Source organism: Ambystoma mexicanum, chromosome 2p, assembly GCF_040938575.1.
Source record: "Ambystoma mexicanum isolate Mex_15411 chromosome 2p, UKY_AmexF1_1, whole genome shotgun sequence".
Taxonomy (NCBI): Eukaryota; Metazoa; Chordata; class Amphibia; order Caudata; family Ambystomatidae; genus Ambystoma; species Ambystoma mexicanum.
In genome coordinates, this window is record NC_090923.1 from 944,788,824 (window position 1) to 944,809,051 (window position 20,228).

General features: G+C 44.7%; 1 protein-coding gene across 1 annotated transcript in view; it reads left to right on the plus strand.

The window, feature by feature from the left end:
• QPCTL (glutaminyl-peptide cyclotransferase like) overlaps positions 1-20,228 on the plus strand; it is a 260,140-nt gene that overhangs the window by 91,250 nt on the left and 148,662 nt on the right. The window contains exon 5 of the mRNA XM_069644716.1: positions 15,707-15,806. Within this exon, the coding sequence (XP_069500817.1) occupies positions 15,707-15,806 (100 nt within the window). The remainder of the gene's footprint in view (positions 1-15,706; positions 15,807-20,228) is intronic.

Genomic DNA, 20,228 nt, shown 5'->3' on the forward strand with positions numbered 1-20,228 from the left:
TGGAGGGCGGATGTATGGGAATGAGGCGTGCAGACAAGGCCCAGAACACAGCTGAAGGGAGAGACACACTTATGTGGATTGCAGGGGCACGGCCTGCTTCAGGGGAGCCTGCATGGAGACACTGGGTCTGGCTAGGCCATGTGTACAATGGCCCCTGCGCGGAAGATACCTTTTGAAGTGTACATGGTGTTTGGCAGCTCAGCTGTTCCCACCCAGTCGGCCAACTATTGCTTTTGCCTTCTCTCTTCCTCTTCCTTGCTGATCTCCTGTCTGTCAATGCACTGGTTCCCTGGCTACCCTCAGAACCTCTGGCCCAGGTCTATGCCACCCAGTTGCACACCAGCACTGATGCATGGCAACATTGCACTTTTGGGGCTGTATCTGTGCCCTATAGGACCCTTACCTGCACTTTCCAATTACCTGCTGCCTGCATCTATCCCTTGCACTGCCTCTTGCTGGCCACACTTCTTTTATTTGTTTTCTATTTCTTTGTCGTGCTAAGGTGAACTGCCCTGGCGGCACTTAATCATATCCCCCGCCCCTGAAGCTGACCTCACTCGACGCGTACGGCCCATTTCACAACGCCAATTCATGTCTCGTGTCAACGTTCTCTGTGCTCCAGCTAATGACGTGTCTCCATGGAAATGGCAGGTTTTGTTTCAATGTTCTAAGTAATAACAAAATCAAATGCAAACGGAATAAACTTCCAAGGGATTCTGCCATGTGCAGATTCTGTAAATCTCCTGGGATGACTGAAAATGTAAAAATGTGTTGTTATTCTGTCCTGAATAACTGGCTCGGGGGATTGCAATTTTTGGTAAATTTGTGTATAGTTTGGAGTGGATTGATGCCGAGAACCTTGTTGTCTATGCTGAGTGGGAGTTCCATTGCCATGATTTTAGCGGTTGTATGGTTTTGTTTAAATATGTTGAATATTGGTATGATCATCTTTTAGACTTTTTATGTTAATGTTAAAGGATATTTGTACCGCGCACTATCGCCACCGGAGTGGTACCCTGGCGCTCTGGCGGTTCTGAAAGAAAGGAGGGGTGAGGGGGTTAGTTGGGATGAGCTGGAGAAGTGCAAGAGAGCAGTGATGTGCTCTTGGCGGCCTCAGCCTGGAATTCCGTTGGCTGGGCCTTGTGTGTTATACTGTCAGAAGACGTTGTGTGCTGTTGTGCAAGTCTATGTCTGGCTTGTTTTGTTGTTGCAGTGTGGTGAAGTTTGTGCGGATTGCTGTGTTTTAGGCTTGTGGTTGTGTTTGGTTAGAGTTTGAGAGGTGTATGCAGAAGGATATTGTTAGTAGATTGGTTAGTTGGCATTGCTGTCCTTGCAATTATGTCTAGGTGTGATGCTTGCTATCATTCACTATTCCATCCGAGTGTGGTACTTGCTAATTTATTGACTGAGTTTTGTATTGTTAATATTTGTGTGTGATGGAAAATTGTAAAGGTTTAATTTTTTGTAATCCACATACAATTTTAAAATAAAAATAGTAACAGCAACCAAATAATAACCTGTTAAAACCTTAAATACTTGCATCAGTACTTTCATACCCTTATTAAGTTTTAGTCACATACACCTATGATTCTGTATATAGGCTGCAGATGTAAACCTCTGCAGGCTTTATACAGTGGGCATGGTCATGCCCACACATTGGTGTCTTCTGGAACCAGTCAATGCAATATGGGATGACCCCATTCCAGTGCTACCATAGGTCTGGTTCCTGGGGCTATTTACATAGAGGGGACATTTCCTAGGTGTTGCAACTGTGGTGGCTAAATCTTTAGTGGCAAGAGTTTCCCCGGTGTCCACTGAGGAAGCATAGCTGTAGGCCCTAGTCCTTTGTGAAGATGAGAAGCGTGATATGGGACCTTGTTGCGCCCTCTGCCCCCACTTACAGGCACAAAGATATTGAGACTGACCTCAGAAATGTTCTGTTATCATCAAGCAAACAAGCAGATTAGTAATGTGTGGGTAAGGTTGCTGGGGAATCCTGTGATCGTCTGGTTAAAGAAAAATCAGCTGGAATCGCGTCTTGCTAAATGTCATTTTCTGTTGCCTTACCAGAGTATAGTTGTACGCCTTTGTCAAGCATCTGTGATGAACCAGAAATGAGACATGGACAGAGATAGTGATTGCTATAGACTTTTATTGAAAGTATAAAAGGGTTGAAAAATGTCTGACTGCCCCTGTGCTAGGAGGTATTTTCAAATCTCAACCAAAACTAAGGATCTAGTGTCAAGATGTACAAAATGAAATGTACTGTTGCTGAAATCCTATCCTAGTCCTCACACTTCAAAAGTAACTATAAGGTGCTAAGGGTATTGTCTTTGGCCTAGTAAGTGCACAAATGTTAAAGTTCAAAAGAAATGGTAAACTCCAACAAGGTACCAAATGAACATGGTTCACAGTGCCACGGGATAACTCCCTTCCCTCTGGTTTCCTTTCACAGCACGGTTCACTTTCTGGGAATGACTCCCTTCCTCAGGTTTACGTCTACAACAACAAACAGTTCAAACAAATCGGATTCTTAAGGGGATGCATCTTCCTTATGATTCCCTTTTCCAAAAAGAAACGATGCAACTAAAAGGCGAATCTCAGACCCGCAGGATGCCTGGTATACTCCCCTGCCAGGCTCCTTTCCTCATCATTTTTCATGAATTTTCCTTGGGGCTTTCTTTGTTTACTTTCACTTTAATGATATTTTATTCATAGAGTGCCTAACACAAGTGTTTCAAGGTGCGACGAGGCATGGGAAGGGAACACGACAACATCATTAGGCCCAGTGACATTGAGGTAGCGCAAGTGCGGGGGGGGGTGTGAGGGGAAGGTAAGGGGGAAAAGTGCAGGACATATGATATAAAAACACGACAAAGAAATAGAAAACATAAATAGAAGTGCGGCCACCAAGGAGCAGTGCGAGGGATAAGTACAGGCAGCAGGTAATTGGAAAGTGCAGATAAGGGTCCTATAGGGTACAGATACAGCCCCAAAAGTGCAATGTTGCCATGCAGCAGTGCGGGTGTGCAACTGGGCTGCAGGGCCCTGGGCCAGAGGTTCTGAGGGTAGCCAGGTAACCAGTGCATTGACACAGGAGATCAGCAAGGAAGAGGAAGAGAGAAGGCAGAAGCAAAGCGGAAAGTCTTGAGCAGCTTCCGGAACCTGAGATGGTTCTGCTCAAGTTTCTGAGAGGCAGGGAGGCTTTGCAGAGGGTGGTGCTTGCCGAGGAGATGGATCTGTCCCCAACTCGTTGCTTTAAAGAGCAACTGATCCTCAATGAGTTGGAGGAGCGAAGTGCTTGAGTAGGACGATCCTTCAGAAGAGAAAGCTGGAGATAGTTTGGTCCCAGGCCCCAGTATGCTTTGTGAACAATGCAAAAGGTCCTGAACTTGATCCGTGTAGCCACTGGGAGCCAATGGAGATATTTCAGTGCTGGAGTGATACGTTCCCTGGGCTTGAGGCCAAGGACAAGTTTCGCAATCCTGTTCTGAATGAGTTGCAGAGGTACGAGAGTAGAGGCAGGAAGATTTAAAAGGAGGCTGTTACAGTAATCCAGCCTAGAGAGAACCAGAGCTATAGATGCAGTGAACTTCTGGGGGGAAGGAGAGGAAAGGAAGAATACCTCTGAGGAGGTGCAGTTGGTAGTTCAACTTCTTAGAGACGTCAGAAATGGGAGTAAAGAAGGAAATGGAGGAGTTGAAGATAACCTTGAGGTTCTTAGCCTCAGAGGTGGGAGCAGGAGGAGGGACAAGGGAGGCAGACCAGAAAGTGGCAGGAAAGAGGGGTGTGGGTGTGGCAATGAGGAGGATCTTCGTTTTGCTTGCATTCAGGCAGAGATCATTGGCGGCGCGCCACTCCTGGATTGCAATTAGACAATCTGGGATGAGGGAGGGAAAGGAGGCGGCATAGGGGAGCCTGAAGGCGAGCTCTGTGTCATCCTCATAGCACTGGAAATTAGAGCAGAGCGCAGCAATGCAGTGGGCTAGAGATGCCAAGTATTGGATGAACAACCAGGGAGAGAGGTTGGACCCCTGGGGAACACCACAAGTGGTGAGAGTGAGATAGAGAGGAAGGACCCAAGTTGGACCTGAGAGGGTTGGTCTGAGAGGAAAGAAGTCAGCCAGGCCAGAGCCTGATCAGTGATACCCAGGTTATCACGAAGCCGGGTTGAGCAGGATGGCATGGTTGACCGTATCAAAGGTAATAAAGTTAACTCTGCCTGGTATACTCTCCTGCCAGGGCTTTTCCTTGTATACTTCAGTCACAGTGGGACTCTTGCCAGGACTTAATATGCACCTTTCTTCTTGCCCATACAGTAATATTTGCCCAATATCTATTTGAAAAAGCTTGCGTAACACAGTTGGTTTTGCTTTCTGTACTTTTCTGTTTCTTACATATGGGACGAGCAACCTGTTTCAAATCCCCTTTAAACTTTTTATGGGCTTCACTTAGTGTCTCTTGCTTTTTTGGTATAGAGCAGCATCCACCCTTGAGCAACTCGCTTACCTGTTCTCATTCCCCATGCTTACCGGATGCTTTAGTGGTCTCTCGCGGCTCTCCGTTCTTTCTCTTTTCAGGTTGGCTGCCCAGCATGCGATCCGTCAGTTGCTGTTCCTTTGCCGTGCCTCTTTCTGCGGTACGCAGCTCCCACTGCCTCTCGCTTTCTGGCGGCATGCCGCTTGTCATTCTTTCCCCTGACACATGCAGGATTTCCTCCAGCACCGCTCTCCCCGGCATGCTGTGTTGCAACGTGCTGACCGGCCACTCTCTATCTTGTGGTGTCACTCGGCTCCAGCACCTTTCCTTTCCCGTTCCTGCTCTCCTTCTCGGTAACCTATGTCAGCTGGGGTGAATTTAAACTTCCCAGCATGGTTGAGCGCCTTTCAGGAACTGGACCGTTGTGCTGGCTTCTTGGTCTTGGTCGTCTTCATTGCTCCAGTCGTCTTCCTCGTCCAGGTACCCCCAACACATGTCTGAGTATATTACTTTGAACTGTATTATCCGTAAGGTTTATAGATGACTGATGGGAGCTAGCACAATATGCCATAAAGACATGCAACATGGAGGGGGATATCCCTGAAAGGGAAAGGGGCGGGTATGTGTTTTCATCCAATGATGCCATGTTATCTTCCAGAGGGTCCCCTCCCCCTTATGTGGTCCTCCCTCATATAGCCGCCCCCATGGTCAGGATCAGGTAGTAGCTGCTATCCCCTGGCCACATGAGGAGAGGTTATACCCAGTGAAGGAGTGATCACATCATCAGATTTATCACACATCCCTCATAAAAATCTATTCAAATTTTACTTGTGCTTAGCATGCTGCTTCTAATCTGCCAGTTGTTTTGGATGTGGTAGTGTTGAATAGGAATGCAGTAACGAGTATTAAGAACAATTATTTAAAACTCTTAAAAAGAAAGCTACTTCAAGGTTTTGATGAAGCTTCTCAAGCCGCGAACACCCACATGGGACACTATGTTGTCATTCTCTGACAGCTTGTTTACCCATGGGTTGTATACAAGTATGAATCCATTCCTTACTGACCAAGCATTTATTCAGAGATAAAAAGTGCAATTTTACCAGCACTCAGTAAGTTTCTTTATGTTCAGGAGAGTTGGAAAGGTGCTTGGACGTTTTACCAGCTACAGATTCACATGCTGGGAAAGCAGGGTCTGTATCTTTCCCACGCAGTACTAAGAACTATGTGAAGGCATCATGAAGCAAGACGGACAACATATTCAACATTTAAACAAATAGTATTTTTTATTAACTTGTATGTCAGGATGGTTGAAGGCCTAACTTGCCCTATGCTATGGTGGGATTTCCATAGTTAAAGAAACTAAGGAAAGTCTGGGTCAGTAAGTTCAACTTAAGTCTGTCTGTGTCCAAAACCTATACTTTCATCTCGGGTAGGAAGTCAAAGATCCATTGGGGGGGGGAATTCTCCACAGAAATGCCCATCAATTGTGGTGTTCCACAAGGCGCTAATCTATCCCTGCTTTTGTTCAACCTCTACCTAATGTGTCTCTGCATAGTGCTCGATAACATAGGAGCCCATTTCACAAACTAACACCCAGTTGGTGGTGGAACTAAGCGGGTGTTATATCAAGGACAGCGCCAAGGCGGAAGCCATATATAATACCATTGAGACCTGGAAGGAGAGGAACTGGATGTCTCTCAATGGGAGGAAATTGATGGATTTTGGCTCAACCCAAGCCCGAGCCAAACTCAGCCCAGAGTTTAAGTCCTTCACTATTAAAGACGCCACCATTACTGTTAGTAAGAAAGTGAAAAACGCTTGGCCTGTTACTAGAAGCCTCCATGGGTGCCAAGGCACAGGTCACGTATCTGCACAAAAACTGCCAGTACTATCTCCATCTCCTCCAGTCCATCCGACCCAACCTAAGCGAGGAGAAGAGTGCAACCCTAACTAGAGCAACAATCATGTTTCGGTTGGACTATGGGAATGCACTGATGTTGGGTGCCAGTAAGGGATGCCTAACTAAATGCCACATTATCCTAAATAATGCAAAACAGGGGGGGGTGGGGTTCTGGGAATCCCACTACCAGCACAAACGCAGCCCATTGACCTGTTCATGGGTGGATGACCCCTGGGAGAGACTCTACCAAGTCTTTAGCTCACTGTCCCTTTCACAGAGGAGAAATGTCCCTGCATCTCAGTACTTGTCCAGCCCAAGGGCAGTCCAGCACCGAAATGCTAGGCAATTCTCCTCTGAACAAGAGTACCAACAGCAACCTCATACACGTGTTTCAGCCTTGTTGGGCATCATCAGTGAGGTGGAGCTGTGCCTCTCTAAGAACAGTGAGCAAGGGCAGGACAAAGACTGATATGCATGGATATTTCTTCTCTGTAAAAGGGACAATGAGCTAAAGACTTGGTTGAGACACTCCCAGGGGCCATCCACTCAAGAACAGGTCAATGGGCTGTGTTTGTGCTGGTAGAGAGACTCCCAGAACCCCCTTTGTTTTGCATTCTAAATAATGCAGTGAGAATAATTAAGAGGAAAACAAGGAGAGACCATATCGCCAAGGATAAAACAGACCTCCGTTGGCTCGCCTTTGAACATAGGGTACTGTGCAAAAGTATGGCATTGGCACACAGATGTTTGTTTGGGCATGCCCCAGCTTATCTAAAAGGAAGGATCACCCAATATATAATAACAAGATCCTTAAGATCAGAGGCTTTGAGTCAGATTAAATGCCCATCTTTCAAGCGGTCTAACGGCCTGGGCAGAGCGTTTCCTGTGAGAGTAGCCCAAAGCTGGAATACACTCCCAATCGAGCAAAGGCTCGAAAGGAACCATAACGGCTTCAGAAAAAAGCTGAAAACGTACCTTTTTAAATGAATAGTAATTTCAGTATTCCCATTTTCTTAGCTGAGCTGACCTTTTTGTCCTGTTTTTATACGTATGCTCTGTCTTTTTGGTGCGCCCTGATGCCTGCGGCGCGGTACAAACCCATAAATAACTTGTCCTCACAACTAAAGCTAAACGATATGTAGGGATGTCGGCAATAAACGAAATGGGGCCTCATTACAAGTTTGTCCGTCCGGAAAGAAGGGTGCCGGCAGAGGCGGGGGGGCGAGAGGGGTTTAGCCCCTGGTCTTGTGGTTGTAGTCCCTGATGGAATCCCAGGAGCTACAACCAAAGGGCTAGCTAGCCCCCAGTCCTGACAGTTCCAACATTAGGGTAGCCCCGGGTCTTTTCCAGACTTAGCAACACCCCTGGGTGCCGGTAAGATCACCGGCACCCTTGTTTCCAGACCGGCAAACTACAGGTTTGCCTGCTGGATCTGCTATGCCCGACAGTCTGACCCTGCCGGGCGCAGCGGTCACGGTAAGCAAAGCCGTCACAGCTTCTGTGTCCCCATTCCCATAGAATCCTATTCGACTCTATGGGAATGGGGATTTACAAATTTAGCGGCGCCTGACTTGCCGGCGCTGGACTCATAATGAGCCGGTGGCACCAGGAAGTCAGGCGCTGGTAATTCTTTACGGGTCTGCCGGAAAACCGCTGGTAGCACCAGCAGGGTTCCCACAGGGACTGTAATGTGGCCCATAGTGTTTCAAATAAAGTTGAGCTTCTTCCAGCTCCTGGCTTACTTTCCAGCTCTCCTTCTCCAAGTTCAATAATAATAATAATAATAATCAAGACAGTTTCACAAAGTCTCAGGGTTCCCTCCCGCAAGTAGACATCACAGTTCCAAAAGAGATCTCAGGGTTCCTTTCCGCAAGAAGACAATACAGTTCCAAACGGGGGCCTTGAGATTCCCTTCCTCAAGACAGCACCAAAGTTAATAAACTCTTGGGTTCCCATGCCCAAGACCACAACTTGTACTTGGTCTCAACTTCTCAATATTCAAAGCCAGCTCCAGATCAACACTACATTCCTACAGTTCATACAGATTGCTTTCTTTTGCTTCAGCAATCTTTCATCCACTTGCCTTTATCAGATACAGTTCTTTGTTTTTCACAAGTAGGGTATCCCCGGTCTAGGCACAGTTGTCGGAACACACAGTCCACCTATTACAGGTCACGCCACTAGGAACCCTGAGCCTTCTATCCCACACAGGTTCTTCTGAATCTGTGTGCTGGTTCCCACTTAGTTGGCTTTTCCCTGTCGTATTCTTGGCTTTGCTACAATGTTTTCCCACACAGTTCACTTTGTGGTGCTCTCCTTCCTTCACCACATTGCTTTCATACTTTTCTGCAATATTCCATACTACCTTTTCACTTCGTTTCATATGATTCGTTCTGGGCTTTTAATATACTGGGGGTCATTACGACCTGGGCTCAAAGGGATTACCGGCACCGGTGTCATTACTTTGCGCCCTATTCTGTGGTCCCTTTGCGGGTCCTTCCTTAATGCCTGGTTTTAGCAGGCGTTAATGACGGGACCCGCAAAGGGATATATGGGTCAATAACGGTACCGCATTTTGCAGTACCGTTATTGCCGCCTTCCCATTGAGCCCTATCGGGGCTCAAATGGGAATGGCATTTCAAATGGGGACTTACCAGTCCCGCAAAGGGCAGAATGGACCGGTAAGTCCCCATACCACCACGTCGGTGGCGGTACCGGTATTGTTGCTATTCATGGCGCTAATAGCGCCACGGCTAGCACCAACCTCGGAATGAGGGCCACTGTGCGTGTATTTCACACAAACTTATCCTCTGTGAAACACTTTTTCTTTTTAGTTCGTTATTCAATTAATTGGATCTTTCATTCTGTGTTTCATAGTTCATCTTGTTAATATTATTCCTTCTAACCCGTTGCTTTGGGTTTGCGGTAAAGTACACGTATATTTGCTTTCATTCATTTTACTTTGGCGTTCTAACAGCCCCCAGGACTTCCCCGGTTCGAGTGCTCTCTCCTTTTCACTCAACGGAACCTGGCATCTCCTCTGGGCAACTTTGCCTTCTGTCTGTGGGTTGCTGGCAGCTATGCATGCTTCCTGCGGATGCTGCCAGTGACTCGCAGCTAGCAAATCTCTTCTGTGCCCGCAGCTCTTGCCGTTGACACCTGACCAATGAGGCTCCTACCTCTGGGGCTATCCCGCAGCCCGCCCCAGCCTCTGCTCCACAGCTTCTTGAGGGTACTTGTTGGCGTCCTGGATCTCCTGCAGGACCCAACTTGGCCGCCTCCTTTTATACAGGATTGTTGCCTCTGGCTCACGAAACTCGGCCCGGCTTCTCTCCTGCTGGTCTCTCACAAACCTGTCTGCTCCACCTTTTTTTATGCACCTGTAACCATTTGACAAGTTGCAGGTGTGCGGCCACGGTCTCAATTACCTGGCTGGAATTAGTGGAGCCCTCTGGACATGCCTGACCCTAATAAGTCTGCAGGCCTCTTCCTCGTTTCAGTACTAGAGTGGTGAAATTACAAGTTGGTGTGCACCACTCTTAATCACCTCTTCCTCTTCCTCGTCCCAGTTCTATAATGGTCTGAATGAGGGGAAATGAGAAAAGATGTTTCGCAACAGCCTATAAAGGCAGGGTGTAGGGTGAAGTTGGTTCTCACAAGGAAAATGGGCATACCATGTCTTGCCTGCGGATATCCTCTCCCCAAGGAACCTCCACCCAGGTGATCCTCCCTCACATCTCCAACCCTACGGTCAGGATCCAAAACCAATGGCCTTTCCATGGTCACCTGAGCAAAGGATCCAAGGGGAGTAGGTGTGCGGATACCCTTGGGTTTCTCACAACTATTAAACGGGTGAATGGATTTCAAGATGACTGCCAGACGAGATAAAGCCTTGGGCGAGTCCCTGAAGCCGAATTGAAGCCCAGGTGAAAGCGGGTGCATTAACACATCAAAAAAACACGGGTGCAGACACTTGGAGAACTCAACCCAGGGGGATGGAACAAAGCACTGTAAAAACCAAAGCCAGTGAGTCATTGTGGGATCTTGGAAAAAGTTGTGGCACGAAGTTGGAGAGTGACATAAGGTGTATTAAGGGGGTGCTGGCCACAAGAGTCGAAGGAGTGGGAGTGTGGTAACGGGAGGTAAAGATGGTAAAAAGGATAGATGGTAACGGGAGGTGAAGGTGATATTAAGGCAGAGCTGTTGGACATGAGGAGGTGAAGGTGGTAGTGAGAAGGAAGGAGGAAACAGAGGGAAAATCCTAGAAGGAACCAGTTGGATCAGGAAGGCATGCGCAGGCTGGCCTGGTTGGCCGAAGGCTGTTGGAAGAGGAGGGTGGAGTTATGAGAACCTAGGCAAGGAGGCTAAACAAATTATAGCTAAGGCCGTGGGGGGGAAGGGTGTGGGGGGTAGAAGCCAGACCCTGCTAATAAAATGGTCAAGGAGAGGGTAGGTTGGCTTTATCTCACCTCAACTGAGAACCTACAGTTATACCACTCGTTGGTGGAAAAAGATGATGTGGCTCATTGACGGAGTCTTGGCCAATGTCGTAGCAGATGGGTTAGGGAACTCCTGGAAAACGGCAACAGATTGTTTTGAGGCATCAGGATTCGGAGAACCCTGAAGGACCATTGCAACGCTTTAAGGTTTTGGAAGTTCTGTAAAACCTGCAACGCCTCAAGAAACCTTCTCGTGCCCAGTGTGCAACTTCTTCTGGTGACTTTGTGAATAGACTATTGCGCTTCATTTTCAGCTCTTGTGTAAATAAAACCCTTGAAACGTACCTCTAGTCTGGTCATTTGCACATTCCCCATGTCCTCTATGACGACTAATGCACGGTAGGTGAGGGCCCTGTAGTGACTAAACTGCTATATTTCTTGTCTGTTTAGAAAAGCAACTTGGGACACATTTGCTTGTGATGCTTTGACACGCTCTGAAGTCCTGCCTTTCAAGCGGCTGAAGTTCCAGTTTCACTTCCTCATGGTAACTGGGGCATTGCATACCATATGCACTATGGGATGGTGCACCTCACTGTTACAGTATGTTTATAATGAGGCGTGCAAACCCTTGAAACAACCAAGCCATTCTCTGTGGACATCCTTATACCTTTTCCTGTTCTCGCATGTCATCACTTCTTGCACATTATGGTCCACTTCAAAAGGTGAGACCAGCTCAAAGGTGTGCACTCATTTAGGGACTTATAGATCTTCCCCTCTGCCAATCTGTCATTGAACGATGCATCATGGAACCAACCTATGAACTCCATATGCTTTCTACCATAGGCCAAGAGGTTAACGTACTCTATGAAAAATCTTTATCCTGAATTGTTCACATACATGGGTGTCTGCCATGGGGAAAAAAAAGGCATGACTCTAATGTGGCTACCCAATTTCGATAGCCTTAATGCTGAATGCAGGCTACCCAATTTCGATAGCTGTAATGCTGAATGCAGGCTGTTTGATTTATTTGTGACCTACACTGTGCTTATCCTACCATAGTTTACCTCTTGCAACTGTCCCATATGATTGAATTTAGGTCTGCTGGGTGGTAAAGTGAGGTCTTGCTTGTGTAGTGCTTCTTGCACCGTACAGTGTTTTCTCTAGCTATAACCTCAATTACAGTACATCAAAACATTGTTTTGGTTTGTAAAATACAACCATAAATGCATCTAAATACAATTTAAAAACATGATGAAAACATGTTAAAATCTTTGCATATGATTTTAATGAGGACAAAAAGACATCACTTGTACACGGCATGCTTGAAAGAAATCTGCATGATGTTTCAATTGTATAGGAATTTTAAGAGCAGACCAAACAAAATGCAAAGATGCCTATGTGCAATAGGGAGATTAAGGATGTAAAATAAAGCTGGGTGGCATTGTTGAAATTAAACCCTTTCAAAATAGGAAGCGGTTTTCCTTCTATGCTGTTTATACTTGACAAAAGAAGAGGAAAATGCAGGTTTCTTTTTTTTCTTTGTTAGACCTTACACAAACCATGTTAGATCGTCAATTTTATAATCCTAAAAATACATCCTCAATATAAAGAAAGAGAGAAATGCAGATTAGATTCAATGACCGACTGGCGGAATGTGCAAATGGTCTCCCCCAAGGTGGCCCACAATTTAGACATGACTTTCTTTTTTTTTTTTTTTAAGGATGAACTATTAGAAAATGATACTTGGGCAAAGATAACCGGTTCGGATAAGATTGGCAACTGAAACTTATCAGGGCAAGAGTCCTACTCTAGACCACTCTCGATCCTCACGAACCGAGTATACTTGTTCCTTATAGAGGTCTTTACTATTTTGAGTTTGTCTAGCATGCTCAAAAAGGGAAAGTTTGCAATAGAACAATCTATATTCACACTCTTTAATTCCTTTTCCATATTGGACAGCTAAAGTGTGTAATGTGCCCTTTCGCTAGCCCATAAGGTTTTCACAATTGGTGTTCAGTTTGCCTGCTCTTGGGAGATTTAGGTTATCAAGTAATAACCATAGTTTATTTGGGTCTGCAGAATCAAAAGCTTTGGCCAGATTCATGTATGCATCAAAAGGTAATTCTTGTTTGACAATTAGCCACCAATAGATATATATTTAAACACTGATGTGAAGTACTGACTTTCTTGAGAAAACAAATTAAACTCTGATAAAATATATTCTAGACTTTTATTTTTTCTTTTTTTTTACATTATGAAAAATAGCTGCCTTTCCCCAAGATGCTGAAAATGATTAAGAGGGAGCCATAATATTAGAAACATATATGGACCAAGTCCAAATGATTTTCTTGTAGACATCAGATGGAATATGATCATTGCCTGTTCTCACCAGGTTAATAGACTGATCTGGTCAAGAAGAAATCAGGGTGCGGGGTGGTGGGGGGGGGGGGGTGTTTGGTCCCTCTCAGCCTGGGGTGGTAAGCCTAGCCAGGGGGAGGGGAGTTTAAGCCATACCAATTCCAACCTCAGAGGGTGAAGGTGGCAATTGGGAGGGCCCTATTACTGTCCCCTCTCTAACTACCTGCATGTGGATGGGTTGTACCACTTGCTAGTTTCTTATTTCTGCTTTCAGGCAAATGCATCCATCAGCGTTCATGTTGGATCACCTGCAACATAGTAGCCAACCAGACCCCCCAGTCATGGCGGGGGGAGAGACGATTGCCAAACAGAGCAGCAGCGACCATACGTGGCAACAAGGAACACTATGGTCCGATGTCACCAACAGACACAATGACCGAGCAGCTGCAGTTTGCCTCCCTAACACAGACTTCTTCAAAGCAGATATATATATATATATATATACACACACACACCCCCCACCCCACCCACCCAAAAAGGGGTGGCGCTTAGCCCCTCTTTTTTTGTATTTGATGTCTCTAGCACCTCCCGTGAGGTTAAGACAGGGTGAGACTTGCCCAGGCAACCAGTGGGAGAGGACCGATGGGGGAAGAAGAGGGAGAATAAAGCTGGGTTGAGTTAGTGGAAGAGTGAAGGGTGACTGAGTAAAAGGTGGGTTAGAGTAGTAGCAGAGGAGGAGGAAGGTTGGAGAGGGGCATTGGAGGGAGAGATGGTTGTAGAGGGACGTTAGAAAGACTGAGGAAGAAGACCCAGGGAGAGAGAAGGGTGTTGGAGTTGGAGAGAAGAGTGGCTGGAGGGAAGTAGGGAGAGAAAAATCATGGTGTGAAAGAAAATAGTAGGGCTTGAGTGCCCGAAAGACCTACAACATTTTAGAACTAACCCAAAAGGGTCACACCTAGGAAGTCTCAGAGGGAGGCTAAATGGATAAGGCGGTTGCCTGCAGGACCTCACAACCAGGAGGGGTAGGCAATAGACAGTAGGGGTAAACAATCAATGGGTAATAACTTGGGGTAGGGAATGCTTCGTTAGGAAGGGTCTTTATCTGGACGAGGGAGAGAGACCGCTTTCAGAGCATTTTCAAGAAAATAAACAAAAACCCTTAAACTGTTGTGGGTCAGTGTGTTATTTAGGCCATCTTTGACAAAGGGCTTTTACATAATGTTAAGGAACCACTGGCTTCCTGGACCGTATGCATTGTGATTTCAAGAAAGATTGAGTAACCCCTCCCGGCCCACCTCTCCCTCCCGCTCCTCACACCTCTTCAACCTGGTTTATATTTTATTGACGTCCTAGATGGAGGACAAATGTGCTAGCCACTGCTCCCAAGTAATATAGTTTTCAATCTTTTCCTGCAACCTGTTGGGCCATTGGGAACAATATTCCAAAAGGACCAAGAGTGAGATGTCGCAGCAGCTTTTACTAACTCCTCCCAGGATTCCTCAACTGATTTCATCATTTTAGTATAGAAGATCTTCTATTTTCTTTGTATTATAACAGGCCATAACAGATTTTCATTGTTTAACGCCACTAACACCTTTGCTTTTTATACAATCCAAATTCAACTGTGATTTCTTGTTGACAGGTGTTTGTGGCTTACATTCTATTTTTAAGCTCTCTCCAAATATTAGTCAATTATCTTATGTTATCAGAACATAGGTATTATCAAATTCAAACCCTCAAATAGAAAGTTTCATTAAAAACACATCCCAAAGAATGTTTTAGACTAGACTGTATTCCAAAACCCAGTCCCAATTCAACCTGTGCCTGCAAAAGTCAGCCACGCATCTGGGATCCCTGGTTTCTTTGGTATAACAATCTTTTGAAGAATTAACATTGAAAGAATAAATACTTCATGGTCAGTATCGGGTCTAAAGAACACTAGCTGGTCAGATGCCAAATTCCATTCAGGTAAAGCGGCATTAAATAGAAGAATCCCTTGAACCTAAAAACATGCAAGTCTCATTGCTATCTGGATATGTGTTGCCATTATTGATTCTCCAATTCTATTTGTACACAGGGGGAACACACAGGTATGCCATCGGCTGAATCTTTCTGAGGATCAAGAAACTTAGAAATAACATAAGCCCAATTTTAAAGCCCCCAAATAAATATCAAGCTGGTAGAGTTTATTAAATTTGTATCCCAAATTGCTCCTTTCTGAAATTCGTTTTTCCATTTTCGTAACTTTGGGATTTAGATAACCTACCCTCCATTCCAAGAGTTTCAGGCTAACGAAAACAAAACTCCTCCGGTAGGTATTTTATGCTTCTGTATGTGTGACTGCTACAGCTGGAAGAATGAGCCACATACAAGGGGCTGCACAATCGCATATCGACCTTAATGTGGTGTTTTATGTAATTGTAGCCAAACAACTCTGTGTGAAGATTGAAGTTGCTGTGCAGCTTTTTCTCCTGCTGTGAGTGCTATTGATTTTCTAAAAAACATAATTTTTGTCATTTGCTTCTTGCAGAATTTATTTATCCTGTTGGATCTCCTTGGTGCCAGTAATCCGCTTTTCACAAGCCACTTCCAAAATACCTTTTCTTGGTTTGATCGGTTCGTCACTATAGGTATAGTATAAAGATATATAAATGCTCATCTCTTTCACCCTCTCTCTTTTGACCCACCCCTTCTCTATCTTTTGACGAGTCACCCACCAGGCTGACACTCTGGCTTGGGGGCCTAGATCTTGCTTTACATTGCTTACTTCAAAAAGACAAATAGTTTACTGGTTTTGTGTGTGGTATAATCCAAACATGTAAGCTTCTTCACAGAGCCACAGTTGAACATCTAGTTGGCTGATAGCCACCAGTCAATACACCATGAAAGCTAGATTGAACTAGAAAAGGTGCCATGAAGAATTTGTAGCAAAGCTTCATTTACTCTTCTCAAGAACAGTAAACCACAGAGGACTACCATGAGACCAGCTCGTAAAGAAAAAGATTTTGGTAGGCAGACCAGCTTAGTAGAGAAGATTCAAGGTTGCAAGTGAATTAGCTTCTTTTTCAATATATTTCTGCCTTTCTGAACTACGTGCCCTTACAGATTGCAGCATTGTTTTTGTACAGAAACGGCTTCGGATTTTAAACATTACCCTTTTTTCTTAATGTAATTATCTAGCAGCAATGTCTTAAGTAAGTAACTTGACCTTTCTCAACCTGTAATGTACTTGCCACATTGGTTCTGATTTACAGCAAGTCTGAAATACTCCAAATCACGTTTGTATGCCAGCACCTCAGATGGTCTAGACATCTCCGGATTATCTCCAGTTTTATCCTTTGTTTAACCGCTATAAGGTAGCGGGGGCAAATTGGTGATTCACACAGGAATATCTGGTTTGCTCCAGTGCTGATCTTTGTGAATAAGGCTCATGGTCTTGAATATTGCCACAGTTGTGATATGCTGGAAAGTTGAGGACAAAGATTGATCAGCTTTTAATTCTGTAGAATTTGCACGTAAGCATGCAGCATTTACTGCAGAAATTTGTAAATGACAAACGAGTAATATTTTGGGCCGATGCATGGAAACTGGAGTTTGCAAAACTAAAATAAGCTGGCTTGGATATTTGGATGACTTGTTGCAATTGGATCAAACGCTCTGAGATTTACAAGCCATACTAACACAAATAACTACATACTGGGGACTATACAATCTTAATATTGAATTAACAAAAATTAAATCATGGCATTCTTGCCAGATAAGACGAAAGCAACAATTAATTATAAATGGTTATTAGATGGATGCTCGGTTGATCAAGTAAAGGAATACAGATACCTGGGTGTAACTATTGATGGTCACCTTTCGTGGAACACACACCTACGCCAGCTGGAAATGGAAATACATCTACTATTGGTTCTATGTTGTATATATATTTTTTTTGTGTGTTTTTTTTTTTTTTACAGCCTTTTCTGTCGAAAAACATTGCCTAAAACAATTCATCACATTTTTTATTGGAGGGTCTGCGCCCCCGCCACCCCAGCCTTATTTACTCCCTATACCCAACCCCACCATACCCCTTATATGCCCCTATCCGCCCCCTCCATATTTTTCAATGATTTATTTTGGCAAAACATTTTTGGCAAAAAGTACAGCAAAATAAAAATGGCGCTGGATGAATGTCGTACCCTACTATTGGGTGCCATTAAAAGCTTTGCGCTTGCTTGCAGTGGCTATTCCATTGCTTCTCTCATCAACATTTATAATACTAAGATTTAACTGAGACTATTATATGGCATCGAAGCCTGGGAGATGAGAACAACACCATACATTGTAAATTGGAATCTCTCTGTCTGAAATCACAACTTCAAGTGCCAATGAGCGTCCTCTTCGGATTCTGCTAGAGAAACAAACTTTACTGTCTGTTAATACCACTCGACTGGTACTGTATCATCATAAATTGGCTAATGCTGTGCTGACTACATTACAGACGGTAGCCTTGGAAGAAGGAATGTAGATGCTTAATTTTACAAGGAAGGCCATCCGCATACAGATTATCATTGAAGGATCAAGGTGGCAGCAACTGCTGAATATTAACCTTGTAGATATTACTAGGAATTGTTATCAAAATTTCAATAATCTTGCAACAAAGACTATTGGCAGAGGCTATGCTGGCTTAAGAGAGCCTCAAAATAGCCTTCCGCTGTACCTCACAGCATTTCCCAATTTGTACTTATGAATGGACTCTCTTAAAATTAAATATAACTTGGTAGATACCTATGAAGTTTGGGAGCATGAGCTAGTATTCCCGTGCAACAGTGACTATGCATACTGTGTTGTGCACATGAAATGGAATCTGCTAAATATTTCCTGTGCCTTTGCCATCCATTAATGGATCACAGAGTTAAAGCCATTGTAAGCACTGGAGAAGCAGCACTGCTAGATATAGAAAGTGATGGGCTTTGCCTTCAATCCCTGTCTAGTTGTAATCTCCAGTTCATTTATTATCTCACCAAGTTTTGGTTACGCACTTGCTCCTGGTTGGCTAAGGAGAAGCAATGACCAGGTGAAACCAATGACTAGGTAATACTGTTGCACTGATTGCTGCAGTTTTCTTTAAATGTGGAAGGCCTGCACAAGTTTTGCTTTTTAGGTGTATGTGAATTTCTGAGAAGTTTGATAAAAAGCCAATTGTATGACTATTACATTCTTTTTAAAAACAGGATTGTGCAAAATCTGTAATTGGTATCTTGTGCTAGAACACTGGTTGAGATTCTCAAAACAAGCTGCATGTACGTGCATATTTGTGTATTTAAAACTCCATATTTGCATACATCCATCTATTATAAATTACACTTTTTTATTTTCTGGGCCTTGTAAAGCTGTTTACGTTCACATGCTATGCATAGTCTATCATCTAGTGGTTGGTGGAGTATTAAGAGTAGTAATCAACAGGTGTGCCGGTCATAGTAATTGTATTCTTCATTTATTGCTGTGCACACTGTTCCTCCATATCAACACCACACTGGGCCCCAACCCCTTGTTTACGCTATTTGTTTGGTTACAGAGTGAATTAGCAGGGGGGAAACTATGCCAGAGTGGGCTAAGACATTTGAGGTTTCCAGCACAAAGCCGCCTCTCGATTATGTGCAAGGACAGGTCCTATGTATATGAAATATGATTTGCTTCAATTTGTTGGCTAGACTACAAGCACCGTCCAGTGTCAAGAAGCCTTCATTTAAATTCTGTCAAACATATACTTTGAAGTTCTTGTGGCTTGGCATCCACAGAGCTTGCAACTGTTTACTCGGAGACCACATTGTGGCCACTGATGGGGCTTCCCAAATGTTGAAGCATAAAACCTTGAAAAACAAGAAAAAGCATCTCTGGGCTGCTTATGCCATGCAGGCAGCCAGAGCAGATGCATCCCTAGACAAGCTGAGGGAATGGCAAGCTGAGGGAATTGAGGTCGTTGGGGGTTTTTAGGTAAGCAATCCTGAGGAGACCTCTTTGAAAGAAATGCCTACACTTAAGGGAAGCACTCTTGGTAGTTGCTCCTCATCTCTCTGCCTAAAAAGTGGCACAGGATGCCAAACATGGTGCACACAGTTTCAGCTTACTGTCCTCGAACACCAAAATAAGCCTTGATGACAAAAGCAAAAAACATGGCCACATATGAGCCTGATGGGATGACTCCAAAGAGCACAAGGCACACAGCACTGAGAAAACAGGTCAGACACACACCATTCAGATATGCTGCACCAGGGAACTCTGCACCAACAAAAACAGCCCCAACAGGCATGGGAGCCAAAAAACATGGCCACGTATGAGCCTGATGGGATGACTCCAAAGAGCACAAGGCACACAGCACTGAGAAAACAGGTCAGACACACACCATTCAGATATGCTGCACCAGGGAACTCTGCACCAACAAAAACAGCCCCAACAGGCTTGGGAGCCAAACACAGCACAGAGAGGAACGATATTGCCACATTTGGCACTGAAGAACAGGGTACACAGAAATGCAGATGTAACATGAAGCAGGCACCTTCAGCAGGGAAGCGCAAAGTGCTGCAAAGCACCCGTCAAAGGTAAGACCCAGGCACAACACTGCTTTGATTGCAAATGCAGCAGTGTGTCAAGACCGGCCTATTCTCTAGTACTTCACAGTTTACAGGAAGCTTCATACAGACATAAGACCCACTTAGTAGCTTGATGCACAGCTAGGAAAAGGGGATGTCTAATTTCCCAAATGACACCTATGAGGGTGAAGATGTGGGTTTTGGTTTTCTACAACCCTCTGGTTAGGGGTATCATTCGACCTACGCCTAGTGAAGTAAAGGGGTGTCCACAATGGTAGCAAAGAACACTCTGACTGGTAACAAGTATAAGGTTAAATTCTCCAGCACTGGATCTTTCATGGATTCACATGCTGTGAATATTCCCCATCGTCATGATGGGAACCTCGGTCATTTGAACTTAGCGTTTTCCTATGGAAAACTTTGACACTTCAGTGTCCTATCAATGTCCTTTTTGGGTGCTTTAGCCACCACCAA